The following is a 22,661-nucleotide window of genomic DNA, read 5'->3' as shown; positions in this document are numbered from 1 at the left end:
GTCCTGTTGGTGGAGAGAGAGTGTGGAATGACCTCTGGTGGATTAACGGTCCTGTTGGTGGATAGAGAGTGTGGAATGACCTCTGGTGGATTAACGGTCCTGTTGGTGGAGAGAGAGTGTGGAATGACCTCTGGTGGATTAACGGTCCTGTTGGTGGAGAGAGAGTGTGGAATGACCTCTGGTGGATTAACGGTCCTGTTGGTGGAGAGAGAGTGTGGAATGACCTCTGGTGGATTAACGGTCCTGTTGGTGGAGAGAGAGTGTGGAATGACCTCTGGTGGATTAACGGTCCTGTTGGTGGAGAGAGAGTGTGGAATGTTGGCACCCCTCAATGAACCACACATCCTGATTCGTTGAGAGAGAGGGAGAGGGGGCTAAGGAGACACAAGAAGAAGAAGAATAGAATGATTGGGAGAAGGGGCTGCAGCAGTGTTTTTGATTAAGTGGACAGGCATCCCCATAAATATCTGTCTGGTCGTTGAGGATGGAGAGAAGCCCGTATACAGAGGTGTACCAAAATGACAGATGACCATGGCTATATAGAGGACTAAGTTATGAGGCTACTCCTGAATTACTATTGGTGTTGTATGTAGTGTGCTTTCTGGTGCCTCGTGACGGCCGTAGCATCACCCGGGTGTGAGTTGAACTTTGGTAGTAGTGAAGAGTAGCTAGCTAGCTAGCTTCTAGTCCAGTGGCTAGTACGGAACTCTCACTTCATCTGACTGAGTCCTACTACAAAGCCACAGATAGTGTGGCTGGTCGAGACACCATGCTGCCTCCCGCCTCCCTGCTTCCGGCTCTTCTCGTTGAACACCTCCTCCCTCTGCTGACCTCAATCAAGCCATGAACATTCTCAACCTTTAGTCTCTTGACTGTCGATCTACTCATGATGAATAATTATGTTGTTTTTAAATTGCTTGTTTTTTGTTTTTGTTGCTTTACAGCACTTTGAAATGTTCTTTATGTATGAACCGCTATAAAAGTTTAATCAATGATTATTATTATTGTTATTATTATAAATATGGTTGTAGTGGTTCAAGAGCAAACTCAACAGAGCTTTGCCAACATGAAAGAGGCGTGACACTGTAACTGGGCATCAACTGTCTTCACCATATTAAATGCACTCCTCTCCACCAGACATGTAGAAAGGGCAGGGAACAAAGACATGGGCACAGAGAGAGACATAAAAGTGCAATAAAGAGTCTCCCAGAACATCATGGCCAAAATGATATGTGGTTGCTATAAGATGAAGTGCACAGGCAGGGGCCTATTACCAGAATAATAAAGGTTCAAAATATGTAACAGACTGAGTTCTCTTCTATACAGGACCCAAGTCAAATGATGGAGGGCTATTTGCAACCCCATGTGAAGAAGGAAGAGGCCAAGAGGTTAGAACGAGAGGGGGATGGTGTGATTAGAGGGGGGTTGTTTAATCCCTGTGGGTTGGCACTTGAGCACACATGTAGGCCCACCCCTCTGGCACTCTCGATCAGGGGAACATTATTCCATGACCTCTGCCTTTCTCACTGGTGTACCTGTCAGTTATAACTTGTTTGCAGCACAGATGGGGAGGTGGGGACGGGCGGCCTAATATCTGCAAAATTGGGGATATTAGGAGAGAGGGAGAGGAAGAGACAGACTGGAAAAAAAGGGAATGTTTTTGTATTTTGAACAGTGTACCCTCCTACTAAGTCTGCCAGCCTTGTCTACAGACAGTCACGGACTACAAAGGGAAAACCAGCCACGTCGTGGACACTAACGTCTTGCTTCCGGACAAGCTAAACACCTTCACCGCCCGCTTTGATGATTACACAGTGCCACCGATGCGGCCCGCTTCCAAGGACTGTGTGCTCTCCTTCTCCGTGGCCGACGTGAGTAAGACATTTAAGCGTGTTAACCCTCACAAAATTGCCAGCCCAGACGGCATCCTTAGCCGTGTCCTCAGAGCATGCGCAGACCAGCTGGCTGGAGTGTTTACGGATATATTCAATCTCTCCCTATCCCAGTCTGTTGTCCCCACATGCTTCAAGATGTACACCGTTGTTCCTGCCCCGTAGCACTCACTTCTGTCATCAAGTACTTTGAGAGACTAGTCAAGGATTATAACACCTCTATCTTACCGGATTCCGTAGAGTAGACCTGCAAACTGCCCTATTCCATCTGGACAAGAGGAATACCTATGTAAGAATGCTGTTCATTGACTATAGCTCAGCATTCAACACCATAGTACCCTCCAAGCTCATCATTAAGCTCGAGGCCCTGGGTCTGAACCCCGCCCTGGACTTCCTGACAGGCCGCCCCCAGGTGGTGAAGGTAGGAAACAACACCTCCACTTCACTGATCCTCAACACTGGGGCCCCACAAGGATGGACTTCAGGAAACAGCAGAGGGAACACCCCCCTATCCACTTTGACGGGACCGCAGGGAAAAAGATGGACGCTTCAAGTTCCTCGGCGTACACATCACTGACAAATTGAAATGGTCCACCCACTCAACCTCAGGAGGCTGAAGAAATTTGGCTTGGCACCTTAAAGCCTCACAAACATTTACAGACGCACAATTGAGAGCATCCTGTCGGGCTGTATTACCACCTGGTACGGCATTGCACCGCCCGCAACCGCAGGGCTCTCCAGAGGATGGTGTGGTCTACAAAACGCATCACCGGGGGCAAGCTACCTGCCCTCCAGGACACCTACAGCACCCGATGTCACAGGAAGGCCAAAAAGATCATCAAGATCACCACTGCCTGTTTACCCCACTATCATTCAGAAGGCGAGGTCAGTACAGGTGCATCAAAGCTGGGACTGAGAGACTGAAAAACAGCTTCTATTTCAAGGCCATCAGACTGTTAAATAGCCATCACTAGTACAATAGAGGCTGCTGCCCTATATACATAGACTTGAAATCACTGGCCACTTTAATAATGGAACACTAGTCACTTTAATAATGTTTACATATTTTGCATTGCCCATCTCATATGTATATACTGTATTCTATCCTATTCTGCTGTAGCTTAATTAATGCCGCGCTGACATTACTCGTCCAAATATTTATATATTCTTAATTTATTTTCTTTACTTTAGATTGTGTGTATTGTTAGATATTACTTGTTAGATATTACTGCGCTGTTGGAGCTAGAAACACTAGCTTTTCACTTCACCCGCAATAACATCTGCTAAACACGTGTATGTGTCACGCCCTGACCTTGGAGATCTTTTTTATGTCTCTATTTTGGTTGGTCAGGGCGTGAGTTTGGGGTGGGCATTCTATGTCTGGTGTTCTATGTTGTTCTATGTTTTGTATTTCTATGTGTTTGGCCTGGTATGGTTCCCAAACAGAGGCAGCTGTCTATCGTTGTCTCTGATTGAGAACCATACTTAGGTAGCCTGTTCCCACCTGTGTTTGTGGGTAGTTGTTTTCTGTTTTGTGTATTGCACCTTGCAGAACTGTTCGTTTGTCGTTTTGTTGTTTTGTTCAAGTGTTTCGTATTTATTAAAAGTAATATGGACACTTACCACGCTGCAGCTTGGTCCTCTTCTCCTTCTCCCGACGACGTTCGTTACAGAACTACCCACCAACATAGGACCAAGCAGCGTGGAATGGACTCCTGGACATGGGAGGAAATATTGGACGGCAAGGGACCCTGGGCACAGCCGGGAGAGTATCGCCGTCCGAAAGAGGAGCTGGACGCAGCTAGAGCGGAGCGGCGACACTATGAGGAATTGGCTCGAGGTAACGTGCACGAGAGGCAGCCCCAGAAATGTTTTTTTGGGGGGCACACGGGGAGATTGGCAGAGTCAGGTAGGAGACCTGAGCCAACTCCCCGTGCTTACCGTGGCGAGAGAGTGACCGGGCAGGCACCGTGTTATGTGGTGAAGCGCACGGTGTCCCCAGTGCACACGCATAGCCCGGTGCGCTACATCGCAGCTCCTCGCATCGGCCGGGCTAGAGTGGGAGGGAGGCATCGAGCCAGGAGGGATGATGCCGGCTCAGCGCATCTGGTCTCCACTGCGTCTCCTCGGCCCGGGGTATACTGCACCAGCCCTACGCACGGTGTCCCCGGTTCGCCAGCACAGTCCAGTGCGGCCTGTTCCAACTCCCCGCACATGCCGGGCTACAGGGAGTATCCAGCCAGGACAAGTTGTGCAGGCTCGTTGCTCGAGACCTCCAGTATGCCTCCACGGCCCAGTGCATCCGGTGCCTCGGCCAAGGACAAGGCCTCCTGCATGTCTCCCCAGCCTGGTGAGTTCTGTGCCTGTGCTAAGCCCTAACCCTCCTGCATGTCTCCCCAGCCTGGTGAGTCCTGTGCCTTCTCCCAGAGCCAGGCCTCCTGTGTGTCTCTCCACTCCAGTGATGATCCATGGCACGAAGCCTCCAGAGATGATCCATGGCACGAAGCCTCCAGAGATGATCCATGGCACGAAGCCTCCAGTGATGATCCATGGCAAGAAGCCTCCAGCGATGATCCATGGCACGAAGCCTCCAGTGATGATCCATGGCAAGAAGCCTCCAGTGATGATCCATGGCATGAAGCCTCCAGTGATGATCCATGGCACGAAGCCTCCAGTGATGATTCATGGCACGAAGCCTCCAGTGATGATCCATGGCACGAAGCATCCAGTGAGGATCCATGGCAAGAAACCTCCAGTGAGGAGTTATGGCACGAGGCCTCCAATGAAGGCCGTCAGTCCGGAGCCTCCAGCAACGCCCTCCAGTCCGGAGCCTCCAGCGTCACCCTCCTGTCCGGAGCCGCCAGAGTCTCCCTCCTGTCCGGAGCCGCCAGAGTCTCCCTCCTGTCCGGAGCCGCCAGAGTCTCCCTCCTGTACGGAGCAGCCAGAGTCTCCCTCCTGTCCGGAGCAGCCAGAGTTTCCCTCCTGTCCGGAGCAGCCAGAGTTTCCCTCCTGTCCGGAGCAGCCAGAACCTCCCTCCTGTCCGGAGCAGCCAGAGTCTCCCTCCTGTCCGGAGAAGCCAGAGTCGCCCTCCTGTCCGGGGCCCGCTGCGAGGGTCCCCAGTCCGGGGTCGTCGGTAAGGGTCCACGCTCCAGAGGCGCCACCTAAGTGGGCCAAGACTAAGGTGGAGCGGGGTCCACGTCCCGAACCAGAGCCGCCACCGCGGTGAAATGCCCACCCAGACCTTCCCCTATAGGTTCAGGTTTTGCGGCCGGAGTCCGCACCTTTGGGGGGGGTACTGTCACACCCTGACCTTGGAGATCTTTTTTATGTCTCTATTTTGGTTGGTCAGGGCGTGAGTTTGGGGTGGGCATTCTATGTCTGGTGTTCTATGTTGTTCTATGTTTTGTATTTCTATGTGTTTGGCCTGGTATGGTTCCCAATCAGAGGCAGCTGTCTATCGTTGTCTCTGATTGAGAAACATACTTAGGTAGCCTGTTCCCACCTGTGTTTGTGGGTAGTTGTTTTCTGTTTTGTGTATTGCACCTTGCAGAACTGTTCGTTTGTCGTTTTGTTGTTTTGTTCAAGTGTTTCGTATTTATTAAAAGTAATATGGACACTTACCACGCTGCACCTTGGTCCTCTTCTCCTTCTCCTGACGACAGCCGTTACAGTATGTAACAAAGAACATTTGATATGATCTAATTCGATTTTTACTCTGACTGTTTTATAAAGTGCCATCCAATGCAAAGGCTGAGTTTGTTTAAGTGATGGTTCACTCCAGAATCCAGATGTTTTGAGCTCTTCAAAAGTTGTCTAATGTTGCCATGAGTCCATATCCTATATGGTCTATTGTTTGATCCAGCTTTATGCCTCAGTCCCAATGTTTACATTTCTATGCTTCCAAGTTACCTGATTATCTACCAACAGGCGCCGTTGGATGCAGCTACAGTTTGTTTGCTAAGAGCTGGTGGTGTGGAAATGTTGCCTTCATGAGCATACATGTTCCTACCAGTGTTAATTTGTTTGAACACATGACACTATTGATTGTTAGATGATACAGATAGACTAGGATGGTAGAGATCATTGAGTCCTCATGGTCCTCATGGTCAACTGCCTTCTATTCAGCAAGAGACATTCACCCTTGTTGAGTGACACTCATTTCTAACCCAATTACTTTACTGAGTAAGCCAAAACCTAGTGATGCTTTTTAGTGTAATGTTTCTGGACCACCATATTGCATATTGTAATGTAACCTCTCTTTCAGGCCTTCACCAGTAACGTGTGTACAGACTTCACTGCTGCGTTTTTCATATCATGTTGTCCCCCTCTCCTCCTCCCCAGATGTCCAGATGGATTCTTCGGCCAGCGGTGTTTGCAGACTGAGCCACTGCGGTTGCGCATGCCCAATCCTTACAAAAGTATGTTCACATGACACCAACAGCTGAGAACAGAGTCACGTTGTCACTGGGTTTCCTCTATGGTCCTCTTCCTCCTCCTCCTTCCTCTCAGGTCAACCAAAGCCATGGGAGGTGCGCGACACAATAGTGTCACCGTTGGGATCGCTTTGCTTCTACTGTCCCTGGTGTTGCTGTGGTTCTAATTCAGTTCTTCTGCTTCTTTCTTTCTCTGTCTTTCTCCTTTCACCTCCTCCCTGTCTCTTGTTCATATCCTCTCCTCTCGATACCCTCTATCTCTGCTCTGTCTCACTCCCTCCTCCCTCCCTCCCTTCTCCCTTCCTCCTCCCTCCCACCTCCCTCTCTTTTTGTGGATTTGTTTCTTTCCATCAGGTGTCCGAATGACTTTACTGGTGATCGCTGTCAAAACTACGTCATGGCCAGTTTCTACCGTATGTCCATTTCCTCTTCTGTCTATCTGTCTGTCTGTCTGCTTGTCTGTCTATCTATCTGCCTGCCTGCCTGCCTGCCTGCCTGCCTGCCTGCCTGCCTGCCTGCCTGCCTGCCTGTCTGTCTGTCTGTCTGTCTGTCTGTCTGTCTGTCTGTCTGTCTGTCTGTCTGTCTGTCTGTCTGTCTGTCTGTCTGTCTGTCTGTCTGTCTGTCTGTCTGTCTGTCTGTCCTGCATGTGGTACAGGATGTTGACATGTGGCATGACTCTGTGTTGTTTGGTCCTAATAGTTGTTGCTCTACCATCTGTGTGTGTTGACTCATCCCCGTGGCGATGCTCCGTTCAGACCAACATCGTTCATTTGTTGATGTTATAATTTTAAAACAAATGACTGCATTACATAGAATTAGCGTAGAGATGCATTCACTGGATCCCTTCAACACGTTCAGTCGGCATGTGACTTGGTACTGAATGTCCTTGACATTGATATGTACAGTAATTGCATGTGCTCTGCTAGAATGGAATACTTGGATTGCTGTGTGTGTCTCCAGTTAGGGAGAAAACCAAAGTCATTTGTGATAACATTAGTGCTGATCCATGGACAGAAATACCCTGATTATATTGCATTAGTTATCAAACAGGAATGTCAGGTGACATAGCTGTTAGGAATAAGACTGATGACGCCTGATTCAGCTTAATGACATTGCCAGTTGTAATACAAATGACATTACAGTCCTAATTGACTGATTACATTAACTGGTCATTATTCTAATGTCTCTGTATCTTTTGTCAATTTGTTATTGATAAGATAAACTACCCAGGGTACTTTTTGACTATCCATATTGCCCATGGATCATCACTAAATCCCATGGGAATGCAATAGGCAAAATAAGCATGTAGGTATTGCATCACTTCATATGGAACATGCTTGTCTGAATGAAATGCATAGGCAGTCTACAATGACAACACCTGCCTGGTCACATCATGGATCAGGACATGTATGGACAATGCCAGTCTTAGTTGTATTCCCTGACCACACATGTGCACACGCACATACACACACACACAGAGCTTACCCTGCTATTCTCCTCACTGTTTTTGCAATAACAAGTCCCAAGCTTTAGCAGCAGCTGAATGCCATTCTCACAGTAAAACAACAAAGTCTGCCTGCTCTCACAGAGGTCCTCCTCAGCCCTGAGTTCCTGCCCTATAATTACATTACAGTGCAGTATTAAACAGCACTAGTGGCCCGGGGCGACAGAGCTTAACCCAACACCAGCGCTCCACATTGGCAACCCCAGCAAGCACGTCCATCAACCTCACAATTACACCCAGATTAGAGACGCATGTGGAGAACTTGAGCTCGACAGCTCATCCCTCGAAGCTATTGGCTCTGATGTACAGTTAACTGTCCAAATAAAGGAAACACCAACATATAACGTGTCTTAATAGGGCGTTGGGCCACCACGAGCCAGAACAGCTTCAATGGACCTTGGCATAGACTCTACAAGTGTCTGGAACTTTATTGGAGGAATGCAACATAATTCTTACGCAAGAAATTCCATCATTTTGTTGATGGTGGTTTAAAACGCTGTCTCAGGCACCACTCCAGAATCTCCCATAAGTGTTCAATTGGGTTGAGATCTGGTGACTGAGACACACACCCTTTAAACCCTCTATGCTCTTTGAGACCCCTCTTTCAAAGTCACTGAGATCTCTTCTAGCCATGGCAGCCAAAGTAATGAGCAACTGGGCATTTTTCAAGTTACAAGTTTTATTGTCAAGTGCACAAATACAGTGAAATGCCTTTCTTACAAGCTCTAAACCAACAATGCAGTAATCACCAGTGCAGTCATTTTTATAAGGGACCTTAAGCATGATAGGAAGTTAATTGCTTAATTAACTCAGGAACCAGACCTGTGTGGAAGCACCTGCTTTAAATATACTTTGTATCCCTCATTTACTCAAGAGTTTCCTTTATTTTGGCATTAAACTGTATGTTCGCATTCTGTGTGGGATCATGTATTTGTGCCCCACTCAGGGTTGCTATGTTTCCCTGTGTTTACACATCAACATAACCCCTGCGTTAACTAGTATTTACCCATGAGGAATTTTTTTAAGGGCAGTTTAAATCTCCACAAGGGATTGACTCCTCTTAAAATTTCACAAAGGATTAAAGTGGTTGTCTAGTAGGGTTAAGGTAGGGTTATAGTGGTTGTCTAGTAGGGTTAAGGTAGGGTTGTAGGGGTTGTCTAGTAGGGTTAAGGTAGGGTTGTAGTGGTTGTCTAGTAGGGTTAAGGTAGGGTTGTAGGGGTTGTCTAGTAGGGTTAAGGTAGGGTTATAGTGGTTGTCTAGTAGGGTTAAGGTAGGGTTATAGTGGTTGTCTAGTAGGGTTAAGGTATGGTTATAGTGGTTGTCTAGTAGGGTTAAGGTAGGGTTATAGTGGTTGTCTAGTAGGGTTAAGGTAGGGTTATAGTGGTTGTCTAGTAGGGTTAAGGTAGGGTTATAGTGGTTGTCTAGTAGGGTTAAGGTAGGGTTATAGTGGTTGTCTAGTAGGGTTAAGGTAGGGTTATAGTGGTTGTCTAGTAGGGTTAAGGTAGGGTTATAGTGGTTGTCTAGTAGGGTTAAGGTAGGGTTGTAGTGGTTGTCTAGTAGGGTTAAGGTAGGGTTATAGTGGTTGTCTAGTAGGGTTAAGGTAGGGCTATAGTGGTTGTCTAGTAGGGTTAAGGTAGGGTTATAGTGGTTGTCTAGTAGGGTTAAGGTAGGGTTATAGTGGTTGTATAGTAGGGTTAAGGTAGGGTTATAGTGGTTGTCTAGTAGGGTTAAGGTAGGGTTATAGTGGTTGTCTAGTAGGGTTAAGGTAGGGTTATAGTGGTTGTCTAGTAGGGTTAAGGTAGGGTTATAGTGGTTGTCTAGTAGGGTTAAGGTAGGGTTATAGTGGTTGTATAGTAGGGTTAAGGTAGGGTTATAGTGGTTGTCTAGTAGGGTTAAGGTAGGGTTATAGTGGTTGTCTAGTAGGGTTAAGGTAGGGTTATAGTGGTTGTCTAGTAGGGTTAAGGTAGGGTTATAGTGGTTGTCTAGTAGGGTTAAGGTAGGGTTATAGTGGTTGTCTAGTAGGGTTAAGGTAGGGTTATAGTGGTTGTATAGTAGGGTTAAGGTAGGGTTATAGTGGTTGTCTAGTAGGGTTAAGGTAGGGTTGTAGTGGTTGTCTAGTAGGGTTAAGGTAGGGTTATAGTGGTTGTCTAGTAGGGTTAAGGTAGGGTTGTAGTGGTTGTCTAGTAGGGTTAAGGTAGTGTTATAGTGGTTGTCTAGTAGGGTTAAGGTAGGGTTATAGTGGTTGTCTAGTAGGGTTAAGGTAGGGTTATAGTGGTTGTCTAGTAGTATTAAGGTAGGGTTATAGGGGTTCTCTAGTAGGGTTATAGTGGTTCTCTAGTGGGTTACAATGGTTCTCTAGTAGAGTTATAATGGTTCTCTAGTGGGTTATAATTGTTCATTAGTTGGGTTATAGCGGTTCTCTAGTGGGTTATAATGGGTCTCTAGTAGGGTTATAATGGTTCTCAAGTAGGTTTATAATGGTTCTCTAGTAGGGTTATAATGGTTCTCTAATAAGGTTATAATCTTTCTCTAGTAGGGTAATAATTGTTCTCTAGCAGGGTAATAATTGTTCTCTAGTAGGGTTATAGTGGTTCTCTAGTAGGGTTATAATTGTTCTCTAGTAAGTTTATAATGGGTCTCTAATAGGTTTATAGTGGCTCTCTAGTAGGGTTATAATGGTTCTCTAGTAGGGTTATAGTGGTTCTCTGGAATGGTTATAAAAGTTAAATAGTAGGGTGAAATTGGTTCTCTAGAAGGGTTATACTGGTTCTCTAGAAGGTTTATAATGGTTCTCCAGTATGGTTATGGTGGTTGTCTAGTAGGGTTATAATGGTTCTTTAGAAAGGTTATAGTAGGGTTATAGTAGTTCTCTAGCAGGGTTTTAGCGGTTGTCTAGTAGAGTTTAAATGGTTATCTAGAAGGGTTATAATGGTTCTCTAGAAGGGTTATAATAGTTCTCTAGAAAGGTTATAATAGTTCTCTAGTATGGTTATAGTGGTTGTCTATTAGGGTTATAATGGTTTTCTAGTAGGGTTATAGTGGTTCTGTAGAAGGTCTATAACAAATCCTCAGAAAGGTTATAATAGTTCCCTAGTATGGTTATAATGGTTCTCTAGAATGGCTATAATAGTTATCTAGTAGTGTTATAGTGGTTCTCTTGTAGGGTTATACTGGTTCTCTAGTAGGGTTATAATGGTTATCTAGAAGGGTTATAATGGTTCTCTAGAAGGGTTATAATAGTTCCTTAGAAAGGTTATAATAGTACTCTAGTATGGTTATAGTGGTTTTCTAGTAGGGTTGTAGGGGTTCTCTAGTGGGTTATAATTGTTCCCTGGTAGGGTTATAACTGTTCTGCAGTAGAGTTATAGCGGTTTTCTATTAGGGTTATAATGGTTCTCTAGTAGGGTTAAAATTGTTCTTTAGTAGGGTTATAGTGATTGTCTAGAACGTTTATAATGGTTCTCTAGTTGGATTATAGTGGTTCTCTAAAATGGTTATAATGGTTATCTTTAAGGGTTTTAATTGTTCTCTATTAGGGTTATAATGGTTTTCTAGTAGGGTTATAATGGTTTTCTGGTAGGGTTATAATGATTCACAAGTAGGGTTATAGTGGTTCTCTGGAACGGTTATAATAGTTAAATAGTAGGGTTAAAGTGGATCTCTAGTACGGTTATACTGGTTCTCTAGTAGGGTTATAATGGTTCTCTAGAAGGGTTATAATGGTTCTCTAGTATGGTTATGGTGGTTGTCTAGTAGGGTTATAATGGTTCTCTAGAAGGGTTATAATGGTTCTCTAGAAGGGTTATAGTGGTTCTCTTGTAGGGTTATACTGGTTCTCTAGTAGGGTTGTAATGGTTATCTAGAAGGGTTATAATGTTTCTCTAGAAGGGTTATAATAGTTCTCTAGAAAGGTTTTAATAGTTCTCTAGTATGGTTATAGTGGTAGTCTAGTAGGGTTGTAATGGTTCTCTAATAGGGTTATAATGGTTCTCTAGTAGGGTTGTAGTGGTTTTCTAGTAGAGTTGTAGGGTTTCTCTAGTGGGTTATAATAGTCCTCTGGTAGGGTTATAATGGTTCTGCAGTAGGGTTATAGCGGTTTTCTAGTAGGGTTATAATGGTTCTCCAGTAGGGTTATACCTGTTCTTTAGTAGGGTTATAGTGCTTCTCAAGAAAGTTTATAATGGTTCTCTAGTTGGGTTATAGTGGTTCTCTAAAATGGTTATAATGGTTCTCTAGTAGGGTTATAATTGTTATTTAGTAGGGTTATAGTGATTCTCTAGATTGTTATTAATGGTTCTCTAGAAGGTTTTTAATTGTTCTCTATTAGGGTTATAATGGTTCTCTAGTAGGGTTATAATGGTTCTCTAGTAAGGTTATAGTAGGGTAATAATGGTTCTCTAGTAGGATTATAATTGTTCTCTGGTAGGGTCATAATGGTTCTCTAGTAGGGTTATAGTGGTTCTCTAGTAGGGTTTTAGTAGGGTTGTAGTGGTTCTCCAGTAGGGTATAATGCTTTTCTAGTAAGGTTATAATGATTCACTAGTAGGGTTATAATGGTTCTCTAGTAGGGTTATAGTAGGGTTGTAATGGATCTCTATTAGGGTTATAGTAGGGTTATAATGGTTATCTAGAAGAGTTATAAAGGTTCACTCTTAGGGTCATAGAACGGTTATAATGGTTCTCGAGTAGGGTTATATGGGGTCACTAGTAGGGTTTTAGTAGTGTTATAATGGTTCTCTAGAAGGGTTATAATTGTTCTCTAGTTTGGTTATAATGGTTCTCTGCTAGGATTATAGTAGGGTTATAATGGGTCTCTAGTAGGGTTCTAATGTTTCTCTAGTAGGGTTATAGTAGGGTTACAATGGTTCTCTAGTAGGGTCATAATGGTTCTCTAGTAGGGTTATAGTAGGGTTACAATGGTTCTCTAGAAGGGTCATAATGGTTCTCTAATAGGGTTACAGTGGTTCTCTAGTAGGGTTATAATGTATTTCTAGTTGGGTTAAAATTGTTCTCCAGTCTTGTTATAGTAGAGTTATAATGGTTCACTAGTAGGGTTATAGTAGGGTTATGGTGGTTCTCTAGAACGGTTATAATGGTTCCCTAGTAGGGTTATAGTGGTTCTTTAGTAAGGTTATAGTGATTCTCTAGAAAGCTTATAATGGTTCTCTTGTCGGGTTATAGTGGTTCTCCAGTAGGGTTATACTGGTTCTCTAGTAGGGTTATAATGTTTATCTAGAGGGGTTACAATGGTTCTCTAGTAGGGTTATACTGGTTCTCTAGTAGGGTTGTAATGGTTATCTAAAAGTGTTATAATATTTCTCTAGAAGGGTTATAATGGTTCTCTAGAAAAGTAGTAGTAGGGTTATAGTGGTTGACTAGTAGTGTTATAATGGTTCACTAGTAGGGTTATAATGGTTCACTAGTAGGGTTATAGTAGTTTTATAATGGTTCTCTAAAATGGGTAAAATTCTTCTCTAGTAGGGTTATAATGGTTCTCTAGCAGGTTTGCAGTTGTTCTCTAGTAGGGTTCTAATAAGGTTGTAGTTGTTCTCTAGTAGGGTTATAATGGTTTTCTAGTAGGGCTATAATGGTTCTCTTGTAGGGTTATAATGGTTCTCTGATATGGTTTTAGTAGTTGTCTAGTAGGGTTATGAAGAATTTATAGTAGGGTTGGTCATGGTTCTCATGTGGCCTATAATGGTTCTCTAGTAGGGTTATAATTGCTTTCTAGTTGGGTTATAATTGTTCTCTAGTGGAGTTATTGTGGTTTTCTAGTAGGGTTATAGTGGTTCTCTCGTGGGTTATAATATTTCTCTAGTAGGGTTATAGTGGTTATCTAGTAGGGTTATAGAAGTGCTGTATTGGTTCTGAAGTAGGGTTATAATGATTTTCTAGTAGGGTTGAAGGAGTGCTCTAGTAGGGTTATCATGGTTCTCTAGTAAGGTTATAGTAGTGCTCTAGTAGGGTTATAATGATTTTCTAGTAGGGTTATAGTAGTGCTCTAGTAGGGTTATAGTAGTGCTCTAGTAGGGTTATCATGGTTCTCTAGTAAGGTTATAGTAGGGTTATACTGGTTGTCTAGTAGTGTTATAATGGTTCTCTAGAAGGGTTGAAGTAGGGTTATAGTAGTTGACTAGTAGGGTTATAATGGTTCTCTAGTAAGGTTATAGTATAGTTATAATGGTTCTCTAGTATGGTTATAATGGTTCTCTAGTAGGGTTATAGTGGTTCTCTAGTAGGGTTATAGTGGTTCTCTAGTATGGTTATAGTGGTTCTCTAGTAGGGTTATAGTGGTTCTCTAGTAGGGTTATAATGGTTCTCTAGTAGGGTTATAGTAGTTTGCTAGTAGGGTTATAGTGGTTCTCTAGTAGGGTTATAATACTTCTTTACTTCTTAGGATTAGGCATCCCGTCAGCATGACACCTGTCTACAACATCCGGTGAAATTGAAAGGCGTTCAAATAAATAATCGTAATATTAAACATTTATGAACTTTCAAGTATTTTATATATGTTAAAAGCTGAGATTCTTGTTAATCTAACTGCATCGTCCGATTTACAATAGGCTTTACAGCGAAAGCATACCATGCAATTGTTTGTGGACAGCGCCCCACATCAACATATTTTTTCAACCAGCACAGTCTTCATAAAATCACAAATAGCTGTGATAGCTCTGTTTGCAATCTCAAGGGTCCCAGCTACAACATGCATGTCGTTTTGTTAGATAAAATCATTTTATATATCCCAAAAAGTCTGTTTAGTTGGCGCCATCAATTTCAGTAATTCACTCGTTCAACATGCAGACAAAAGAATCCAAAAAGCTACCGCTAAACGTTGTTAAAATAAGTCAAACTATGTTTCTATTTAATCCTCAGGTACCCTAAAATGTAATTAAACTATAATATTTCATACGGAATGAAGTATGTTCAATAGAAAAGTAAAATTAGCAAGTCGCCCGCCCACCTCTTCGTCGCCCGCCCACAGACTGATTTCCAACTTTGACTCCCGGTACCAAAACTCAAAATTCTTCCTCGTTTTGGAAGGAACAAGCCTGAAACCTTGAACAAAGACTGTTGACATCTAGTGGAAGCCATAGGAATTGCAATCTGGAAGCTGGAATTGCATAGCACCCATAGCTTTCCATTGAAAGATTATGTAATCTAAAACAAAATAAGAATTCCGTTTGTTTTTTCTTTGGATTTTCGGCTACCATATCAATTGTGTTATAGTCTCATACATTATGTTAACATTTCTACAAACTTCAAAGTGTTTTCTATCCAATGATACCACTTATATGCATATCCTGGCTTCTGGGCCTGAGTAACAGGCAGTAATAGTTCTCTAGTATGGTTATAGTGGTTCTCTAGTATGGTTATAGTGGTTCTCTAGTAGGGTTATAGTGGTTCTCTAGTAGGGTTATAATGGTTCTGTAGTAGGGTTATAGTGGCTGTCTAGTAGGGTTATAATGGTTCTCTAGTAGGGTTATAGTGGTTCTCTAGTAGGGATATAGTGTTTGTCTAGTAGGGTTATAGTGGTTCTCTAGTAGGGTTTTAATGGTTCTCTAGTAGGGTTATAGTGGTTCTCTAGTAGGGTTATAGTGGTTCTCTAGTAGGGTTATATTGGTTCTCTAGTAGGGTTATAATGGTTCTCTAGTAGGGTTATAGTGGTTCTCTAGTAGGGTTATAGTGGTTTTCTGGTAGGGTTATAATGGTTCTCTAGTAGGGTTATAGTGGTTTTCTGGTAGGGTTATAATGGTTCTCTAGTAGGGTTATAGTGGTTCTCTAGTAGGGATATAGTGTTTGTCTAGTAGGGTTATAGCGGTTCTCTAGTAGGGTTATAATGGTTCTCTAGTAGGGTTATAGTGGTTCTCTAGTAGGGTTATAGTGGTTCTCTAGTAGGGTTATATTGGTTCTCTAGTAGGGTTATAATGGTTCTCTAATAGGGTTATAGTGGTTCTCTAGTAGGGTTATAGTGGTTTTCTGGTAGGGTTATAATGGTTCTCTAGTAGGGTTATAGTGGTTCTCTAGTAGGGTTATATTGGTTCTCTAGTAGGGTTATAATGGTTCTCTAGTAGGGTTATAGTGGTTCTCTAGTAGGGTTATAGTGGTTCTCTAGTAGGGTTATATTGGTTCTCTAGTAGGGTTATAATGGTTCTCTAGTAGGGTTATAATGGTTCTCTAGTAGGGTTATAGTGGTTCTCTAGTAGGGTTATAGTGGTTCTCTGGTAGGGTTATAATGGTTCTCTAGTAGGGTTATAGTGGTTCTCTAGTGGGTTATAATGTTTCTCTGGTATGGTTATAATGGTTCTCTAGTAGGGTTATAGTGGTTCTCTAGTAGGGTTATAGTGGTTCTCTAGTAGGGTTATAATGGTTCTCTGGTAGGGTTACAATGGTTCTCTAGTAGGGTTATAATGGTTCTCTGGTAAGGTTTTAATGGTTCTCTGGTAGGGTTATAGTGGTTCTCTAGTAGGGTTATAATGGTTCTCTGGTAGGGTTATAATGGTTCTCTAGTAGGGTTATTGTCACGCCCTGGCCTTAGTATTCTTTGTTTTCTTTATTATTTTAGTTAGGTCAGGGTGTGACATGGGGAATGTTTGTGTTTTGTCTTGTCTTGGGTGGTTATATGGTAAAGGGGGTGTTGCGTTTAGTGTATGGGGTTGTGTATAGTGAATGTGTCTAGGTATGTCTATGGTTGCCTGAGTGGTTCTCAATCAGAGACAGCTGTCTTTCATTTGTCTCTGATTGGGAGCCATATTTAAGGCAGCCATAGGCATTATGCGTTTGTGGGTAATTGTCTATGTAGAACGTTTGTAGCTTTTGTTATCGCACTTACGTTTGTAGCTTCACAGTCGTTTGTTGTTTTGTTTCGTTTTGTTATAAGTGTTCGTTTCGTGTTTCACTCGTCTCAAATAAAAGAGATGTATTTTTCACACGCTGCGCCTTGGTCCACTCATTATCCTCAAGACGATCGTGACAGAATTACCCACCACAACGGGACCAAGCAGCGTGTTAAGCAGCAGCAGGAGCAGCGCATAAAGGATTCTTGGACTTGGGAGGAGATACTGGAAGGTAAGGGACCTTGGGCTCAACCGGGAGATTATCGCCTCCCTCGTGAAGAGCTGGAGGCAGCTAAAGCCGAGAGGAGGCGATATGAGGAGGCAGCACGGAAACGAGGCTGGAAGGCCGCGAGTCAAACCCAAAAATTTCTTGGGGGGGGGGGGGGCTCTCGGGGAGTGTAGTTGGGTCAGTCAGGAGACTTGAGCCAACTCCTCCTGATTACCGTAAGGAGCCGGTGAGGGCGGTATTGGAGGTGAGCGAGGTAGAGACTGTGAAGGATTTAATGGGGAAATTGGAGGAGAGAGTAATGAGGGATTTGCTGGTTTGGTGCATGAGGCACGACATCCGCCCGACGGAGCGTGTCGGGGATTTGATGCCACCTGAGTCAGCTCTCCATACTCGTCCTGAGGTGCGGGCTAGCCGTCTGGTGAAGACCGTGCCAGCCTCACGCACCAGGCCTCCTGTGCGCCTCCCTAGCCCTGCACGTCCTGTGCCAGCTCAGCGCACCAGCTCTCCTGTGGCAGCCCCATGCACCAGCTCTCTGGTGCCGGCGCCACGTACCAGGTCTCCAGTTCCAGAACCCCGCACTCGCCTTGAGGTGCGTGCCCTTAGCCCAGTACCACCAGTGCTTACACCACACACCAAGCCTCCTGTGCATCTCCAGAGCCCTGTTCCTCCTCCACTCACTAGCCTTCAGGTGCGTGTCCCCAGCCCGGTACCACCAGTTCCGGCACCACGCACCAAGCCTCCTGTGCGTCTCCAGAGCCCTGTACGCACTGATCCTTCTCCCCGCACTCGCCCTGAGGTGCGTGCCCTCAGCCCGGTACCACCAGTTCCGATACCACGCACCAGGCCTATAGTGCGCCTCGAGAATTCAGTGTGCCCTGTTCCTGTTCCCCGCACTAGCCTTGAGGTGCGTGTCTCCAGTCCGGTACCACCAGTTTCAGCACCACGCACCAGGCCTACTGTGCGCCTCAGCAGGTCAGAGTCGGCCGTCTGCCCAACACCGCCTGCACTGCTCGTCTGCCCAGCGCCGTCTGCGCTGCCTGCCTGCCCAGCGCCGTCTGAGCCATCCGTCTGCCCAGCGCCATCTGAGCCATCCGTCTACCCAGCGCCATCTGAGCCATCCGTCTGCCCAGCGCCATCTGAGCCATCCGTCTGCCCAGCGCCATCTGAGCCATCTGTCTGCCCAGCGCCATCTGAGCCATCCGTCTGCCCAGCGCCATCTGAGCCATCCGTCTGTCCCGAGCCATTAGAGCCACCCGTCTGTCCCGAGCCGTCAGAGCCGTTCGTCAGTCAGGAGCCGCTAGAGCCGCCAGTCAGCCAGGATCTGCCAGAGCCGCCAGTCAGCCAGGATCTGCCAGAGCCGCCAGTCAGCCAAGATCTGCCAGAGCCGCCAATCAGCCAGGATCTGCCAGAGCCGCCAATCAGCCAGGATCTGCCAGAGCCGCCAGTCAGCCAGGATCTGCCAGAGCCGCCAGCCAGCCATGAGCAGCCAGAGTCGCCAGCCAGCCATGAGCAGCCAGAGTCGCCAGCCAGCCATGAGCAGCCAGAGTCGCCAGCCAGCCATGAGCAGCCAGAGTCGCCAGCCAGCCATGAGCAGCCAGAGTCGCCAGCCAGCCATGAGCAGCCAGAGTCGCCAGCCAGCCATGAGCAGCCAGAGTCGCCAGCCAGCCATGAGCAGCCAGAGTCGCCAGCCAGCCATGAGCAGCCAGAGTCGCCAGCCAGCCATGACCAGCCAGAGCCGTCATCCAGCCATGACCAGCCAGAGCCGTCATCCAGCCATGACCAGCCAGAGCCGTCATCCAGCCATGACCAGCCAGAGCCGTCAACCAGCCATGACCTGCCAGAGCCGCCAGCCAGCCAGGATCTGCCAGAGCCGCCAGTCAGCCAGGATCTGCCAGAGCCGCCAGTCAGCCAGGATCTTCCAGAGCCGCCAGTCAGCCAGGATCTTCCAGAGCCGCCAGTCAGCCAGGATCTTCCAGAGCCGCCAGTCAGCCAGGATCTTCCAGAGCCGCCAGTCAGCCAGGATCTTCCAGAGCCGCCAGTCAGCCAGGATCTACCAGAGCCACCAAAGCGGGTATTGACAATGGTGGAGTGGGGGTCACGTCCCGCACCCGAGCCGCCGCCATAGGAAGGCCCACCCCGGACCCTCCCCTTTTGTGTTAGGTTTTGCGGCCGGAGTCCGCACCTTGGGGGGGGGTACTGTCACGCCCTGGCCTTAGTATTCTTTGTTTTCTTTATTATTTTAGTTAGGTCAGGGTGTGACATGGGGAATGTTTGTGTTTTGTCTTGTCTTGGGTGGTTATATGGTAAAGGGGGTGTTGGGTTTAGTGTATGGGGTTGTGTATAGTGAATGTGTCTAGGTATGTCTATGGTTGCCTGAGTGGTTCTCAATCAGAGACAGCTGTCTTTCATTTGTCTCTGATTGGGAGCCATATTTAAGGCAGCCATAGGCATTATGCGTTTGTGGGTAATTGTCTATGTAGAACGTTTGTAGCTTTTGTTATCGCACTTACGTTTGTAGCTTCACGGTCGTTTGTTGTTTTGTTTCGTTTTGTTATAAGTGTTCGTTTCGTGTTTCACTCGTCTCAAATAAAAGAGATGTATTTTTCACACGCTGCGCCTTGGTCCACTCATTATCCTCAAGACGATCGTGACAGTTATAATGGTTCTCTGGTAAGGTTTTAATGGTTCTCTGGTAGGGTTATAATGGTTCTCTAGTAGGGTTATAATGGTTCTCTAGTAGGGTTATTGTGGTTCTCTAGTAGGGTTATAGTGGTTCTCTAGTGGGTTATAATGGTTCTCTAGTAGGGTTATAATGGTTCTCTAGTAGGGTTATAATGGTTCTCTAGTAGGGTTATAATGGTTCTCGAGTATTGTTATAATGTTTTTTTTGCTTTGCATGAAAACAAGGAAATGTATGATACGCAATTAGAAAGTCTACACTCTACAGCAGGGGTGTCAAAGTCAAATGGACGGAGGGCCAAATAAAAAATTTAGCTACAAGCCGAGGGCCGGACTGTTCGAATGTTCATTGAAAAATTTTTAAATGACGCATATAGTCTAGTGAACCTAATTGAACCTACTGAAAACCTAACAAATATATTCCAATATGATCAGATAAATAAAGCAATATTTTCTTATGGCTCTGTCAGTAATCTTTAATTTTCAACAGACACAAAAGACAAATTTCCTTTATATAAAAATCCCCATAACATGAACATTAAATGAAAGAAACCGGTATTCAAGGCACCATCAGTAGCCTATATTTTCTATTTTAGCAAAAGTGGGCTAAATTTACTTCAAAGAAAAAAACAATAATAGCAATTTTCTATCATCCACTCAACTGAAATATTTTTAAAATATAATTGGATTGAAATACAATAAAATAAAGTGCAAAAATCTATTAATCAAAAACAACACTTTGTTTAAGGAGAAGTAACATGCAGTGAAAACAAATATTAAACTTTAACTTTTAAACTTGAACTGAGTAAAAACTCTAAATATGTGATTGCACAGTAATGTTCACTTGTTTGAGGTTGAGGGTGATACTTGGTGGTGTCCCATCTTTTCCACAAGTTCATCAATGTTCGGGGTAAGGCTCTGAGCTGAGGAAATCCTCAGAATTGAGTGGAGGTGTTCAGCAGTAAGTCGACTTCTGTGTGATGTTTTGTTCAGGTTCATCAAAGAAAACAGTTGTTCACACAGGTATGTGCTGCCAAACATAGACAACGTTTGAGCAGCCTGGATGCGCAGCTGGGGCATTGTGTCGGGGAGGAAACGGGCGAACTCCGCAGCACCCACTGCCGCATATTTTGCCCTCAGTGCATCATTGCATTGGAGGTCAATCAACTCCATTTGGAGGTTTGGTGGTGAGCTTTCCACGTCAACAGCAAATGGGTTACCGAGCAGTTCCAACCTGCTTTTTTGTGCTTCAAAGTCAGCAAATCGGCGTCGAAAGTCAGCGGCAAGCATACCTATTTTATCAGCCAACTGTGCGCTCGGGAACGCACTGGTAGAGAGCTTCTCTTTCATGGTCTGGCAGCTGGGAAAGTGGCTCAAATTTTCTTTCCGCATCTGCGTCTCCCACAGAGTCAGTTTGGTTTTAAATGCCTTCACTGTACTGTACATATCAGAGATGACATGATCCCGACCCTGCAGCTGCAAGTTCATTGCATTCAGATGACTCGTAATGTCACACAGAAAAGCCATTTCACACAGAAACATTTCGTCTCGGAGTTGTGTTGTGTCTTTCCCTTTGCTGTCCAAGAACAGACAAATCTCCTCACGAAGCTCGAAACATCTTTGAAGCACCTTTCCCTGGCTTAGCCATCGCACCTCTGTGTGATAAGGCAAATCACCATGCTCCGTTTCTAACTCCGTCAGAAATGCCTTGAACTGGCGGTGATTCAAACCTTTGGCTCTGATAAAGTTAACTGTGCGCGTGATGATGCTCATTACATGCTCCATTTTCAAGGCTTTACCGCACAACGCTTCCTGGTGTATGATACAATGATAAGCTGTCAGCTCACCTGTCGCGTTTTCCTCTTGCATCTTTTCCCGTATCTTCGCCACCAGTCCGCTCCTGTGTCCACACATCGCAGGTGCTCCGTCGGTTGTCAAACCCACGAGTTTTTCCCAAGGCAGCTCCATCTCATTTACACATCTTGACACCTCTTCATACAAATCATGCCCCGTAGTTGTGCCATGCATAGGACGTAAAGCCAAAAACTCCTCTGTCACGCTTAGGCTGGAGTCCACTCCGCGGATGAAAATTGACAACTGGGCAATGTCAGAAATGTCGGTGCTCTCATCCACAGCCAAGGAATATGCAATGAAATCTTTTCCCTTTTTCACAAGCTGCTCTTTTAGATTGATGGACAACTGGTCTACTCTCTCGGCAATGGTGTTTCTGCTCATACTCACATTTAAAAAGAGTTGCCTTTTTTCTGGGCAAACTTCGTCACAAACTTTAATCATGCAGTTTTTGATGAAATCCCCCTCCGTAAATGGCCGGGCTGATTTAGCGATCTCTTCTGCCAAAATAAAACTGGCCTTGACAGCAGCCTGGCCTTGTGATTTGGCTTTTTTGAACAGAGCCTGTCGAGATTTGAGGCCTCGTTTTAATTCCTCTGCCTTTTGTAGCCTTTGTTCCATGTCCATATTCTTGTTTTTGTCCGCGTGTTTCGTTTCATAATGTCGTCTCAGATTATACTCTTTCAGTACCGCCACACTTTCTCCACACAGAAGACACACAGGTTTTCCAGCTACCTCCGTGAACATATACTCCGACTCCCACCTTGTTTGAAACCCCCGGTTCTCAGTGTCCACCTTCCGTTTTGCCATTTTTGATGGGTATCTGAAAGTTAATTTTACTGTGATGCTGACGACTGCTGTGCCAATAAATATTGAAATGAAGCAGCCTACTGCTCGGTGCGTCACCGTTGCATTGTGGGAAATGTAGTATTGGTGCGTGTAAAAGATCTGCGGGCTGCCGGCTTGCTGCGGTCTGCGGGCCGGTTCTAATAATAAATCAAGATCATCCCAGGGGCCGTAAAAAACCTTCTCGCGGGCCGGATGTGGCCCGCGGGCCTTGACTCTGACATATGTGCTCTACAGTATATGATCAAACATTGGGCCTTTTCCATGGCAATTCATGGTATATGATATATAGTATAGCAGTATTGTAGTTTTCTACAGTACATATCCATCAACATCATGCCTGTGCAAGTCAGCCTTGCACTATTTAGTCCTGTACACTATTTAGTTGCAAAA

At 45.1% G+C, this 22,661-nt stretch overlaps 1 protein-coding gene across 1 annotated transcript in view; it reads left to right on the top strand.

Moving 5' to 3' along the window:
- Window positions 1-1,823: 1,823 nt before the first annotated feature.
- Window positions 1,824-22,661, top strand: part of LOC120021050 (pro-neuregulin-2, membrane-bound isoform-like) — a 42,877-nt gene continuing 22,039 nt past the window's right edge. Inside the window, exons 1-3 of the mRNA XM_038964699.1 lie at window positions 1,824-1,871; window positions 6,402-6,421; window positions 6,680-6,738. Of these exons, the coding sequence (XP_038820627.1) occupies window positions 1,824-1,871; window positions 6,402-6,421; window positions 6,680-6,738 (127 nt within the window). The remainder of the gene's footprint in view (window positions 1,872-6,401; window positions 6,422-6,679; window positions 6,739-22,661) is intronic.

The sequence above is a fragment of the Salvelinus namaycush genome, chromosome 26, assembly GCF_016432855.1.
Source record: "Salvelinus namaycush isolate Seneca chromosome 26, SaNama_1.0, whole genome shotgun sequence".
Lineage (NCBI taxonomy): Eukaryota > Metazoa > Chordata > Actinopteri > Salmoniformes > Salmonidae > Salvelinus > Salvelinus namaycush.
Note: the sequence above shows the minus strand (reverse complement) of the source record. Positions and strands in the feature narration are given on the sequence as shown.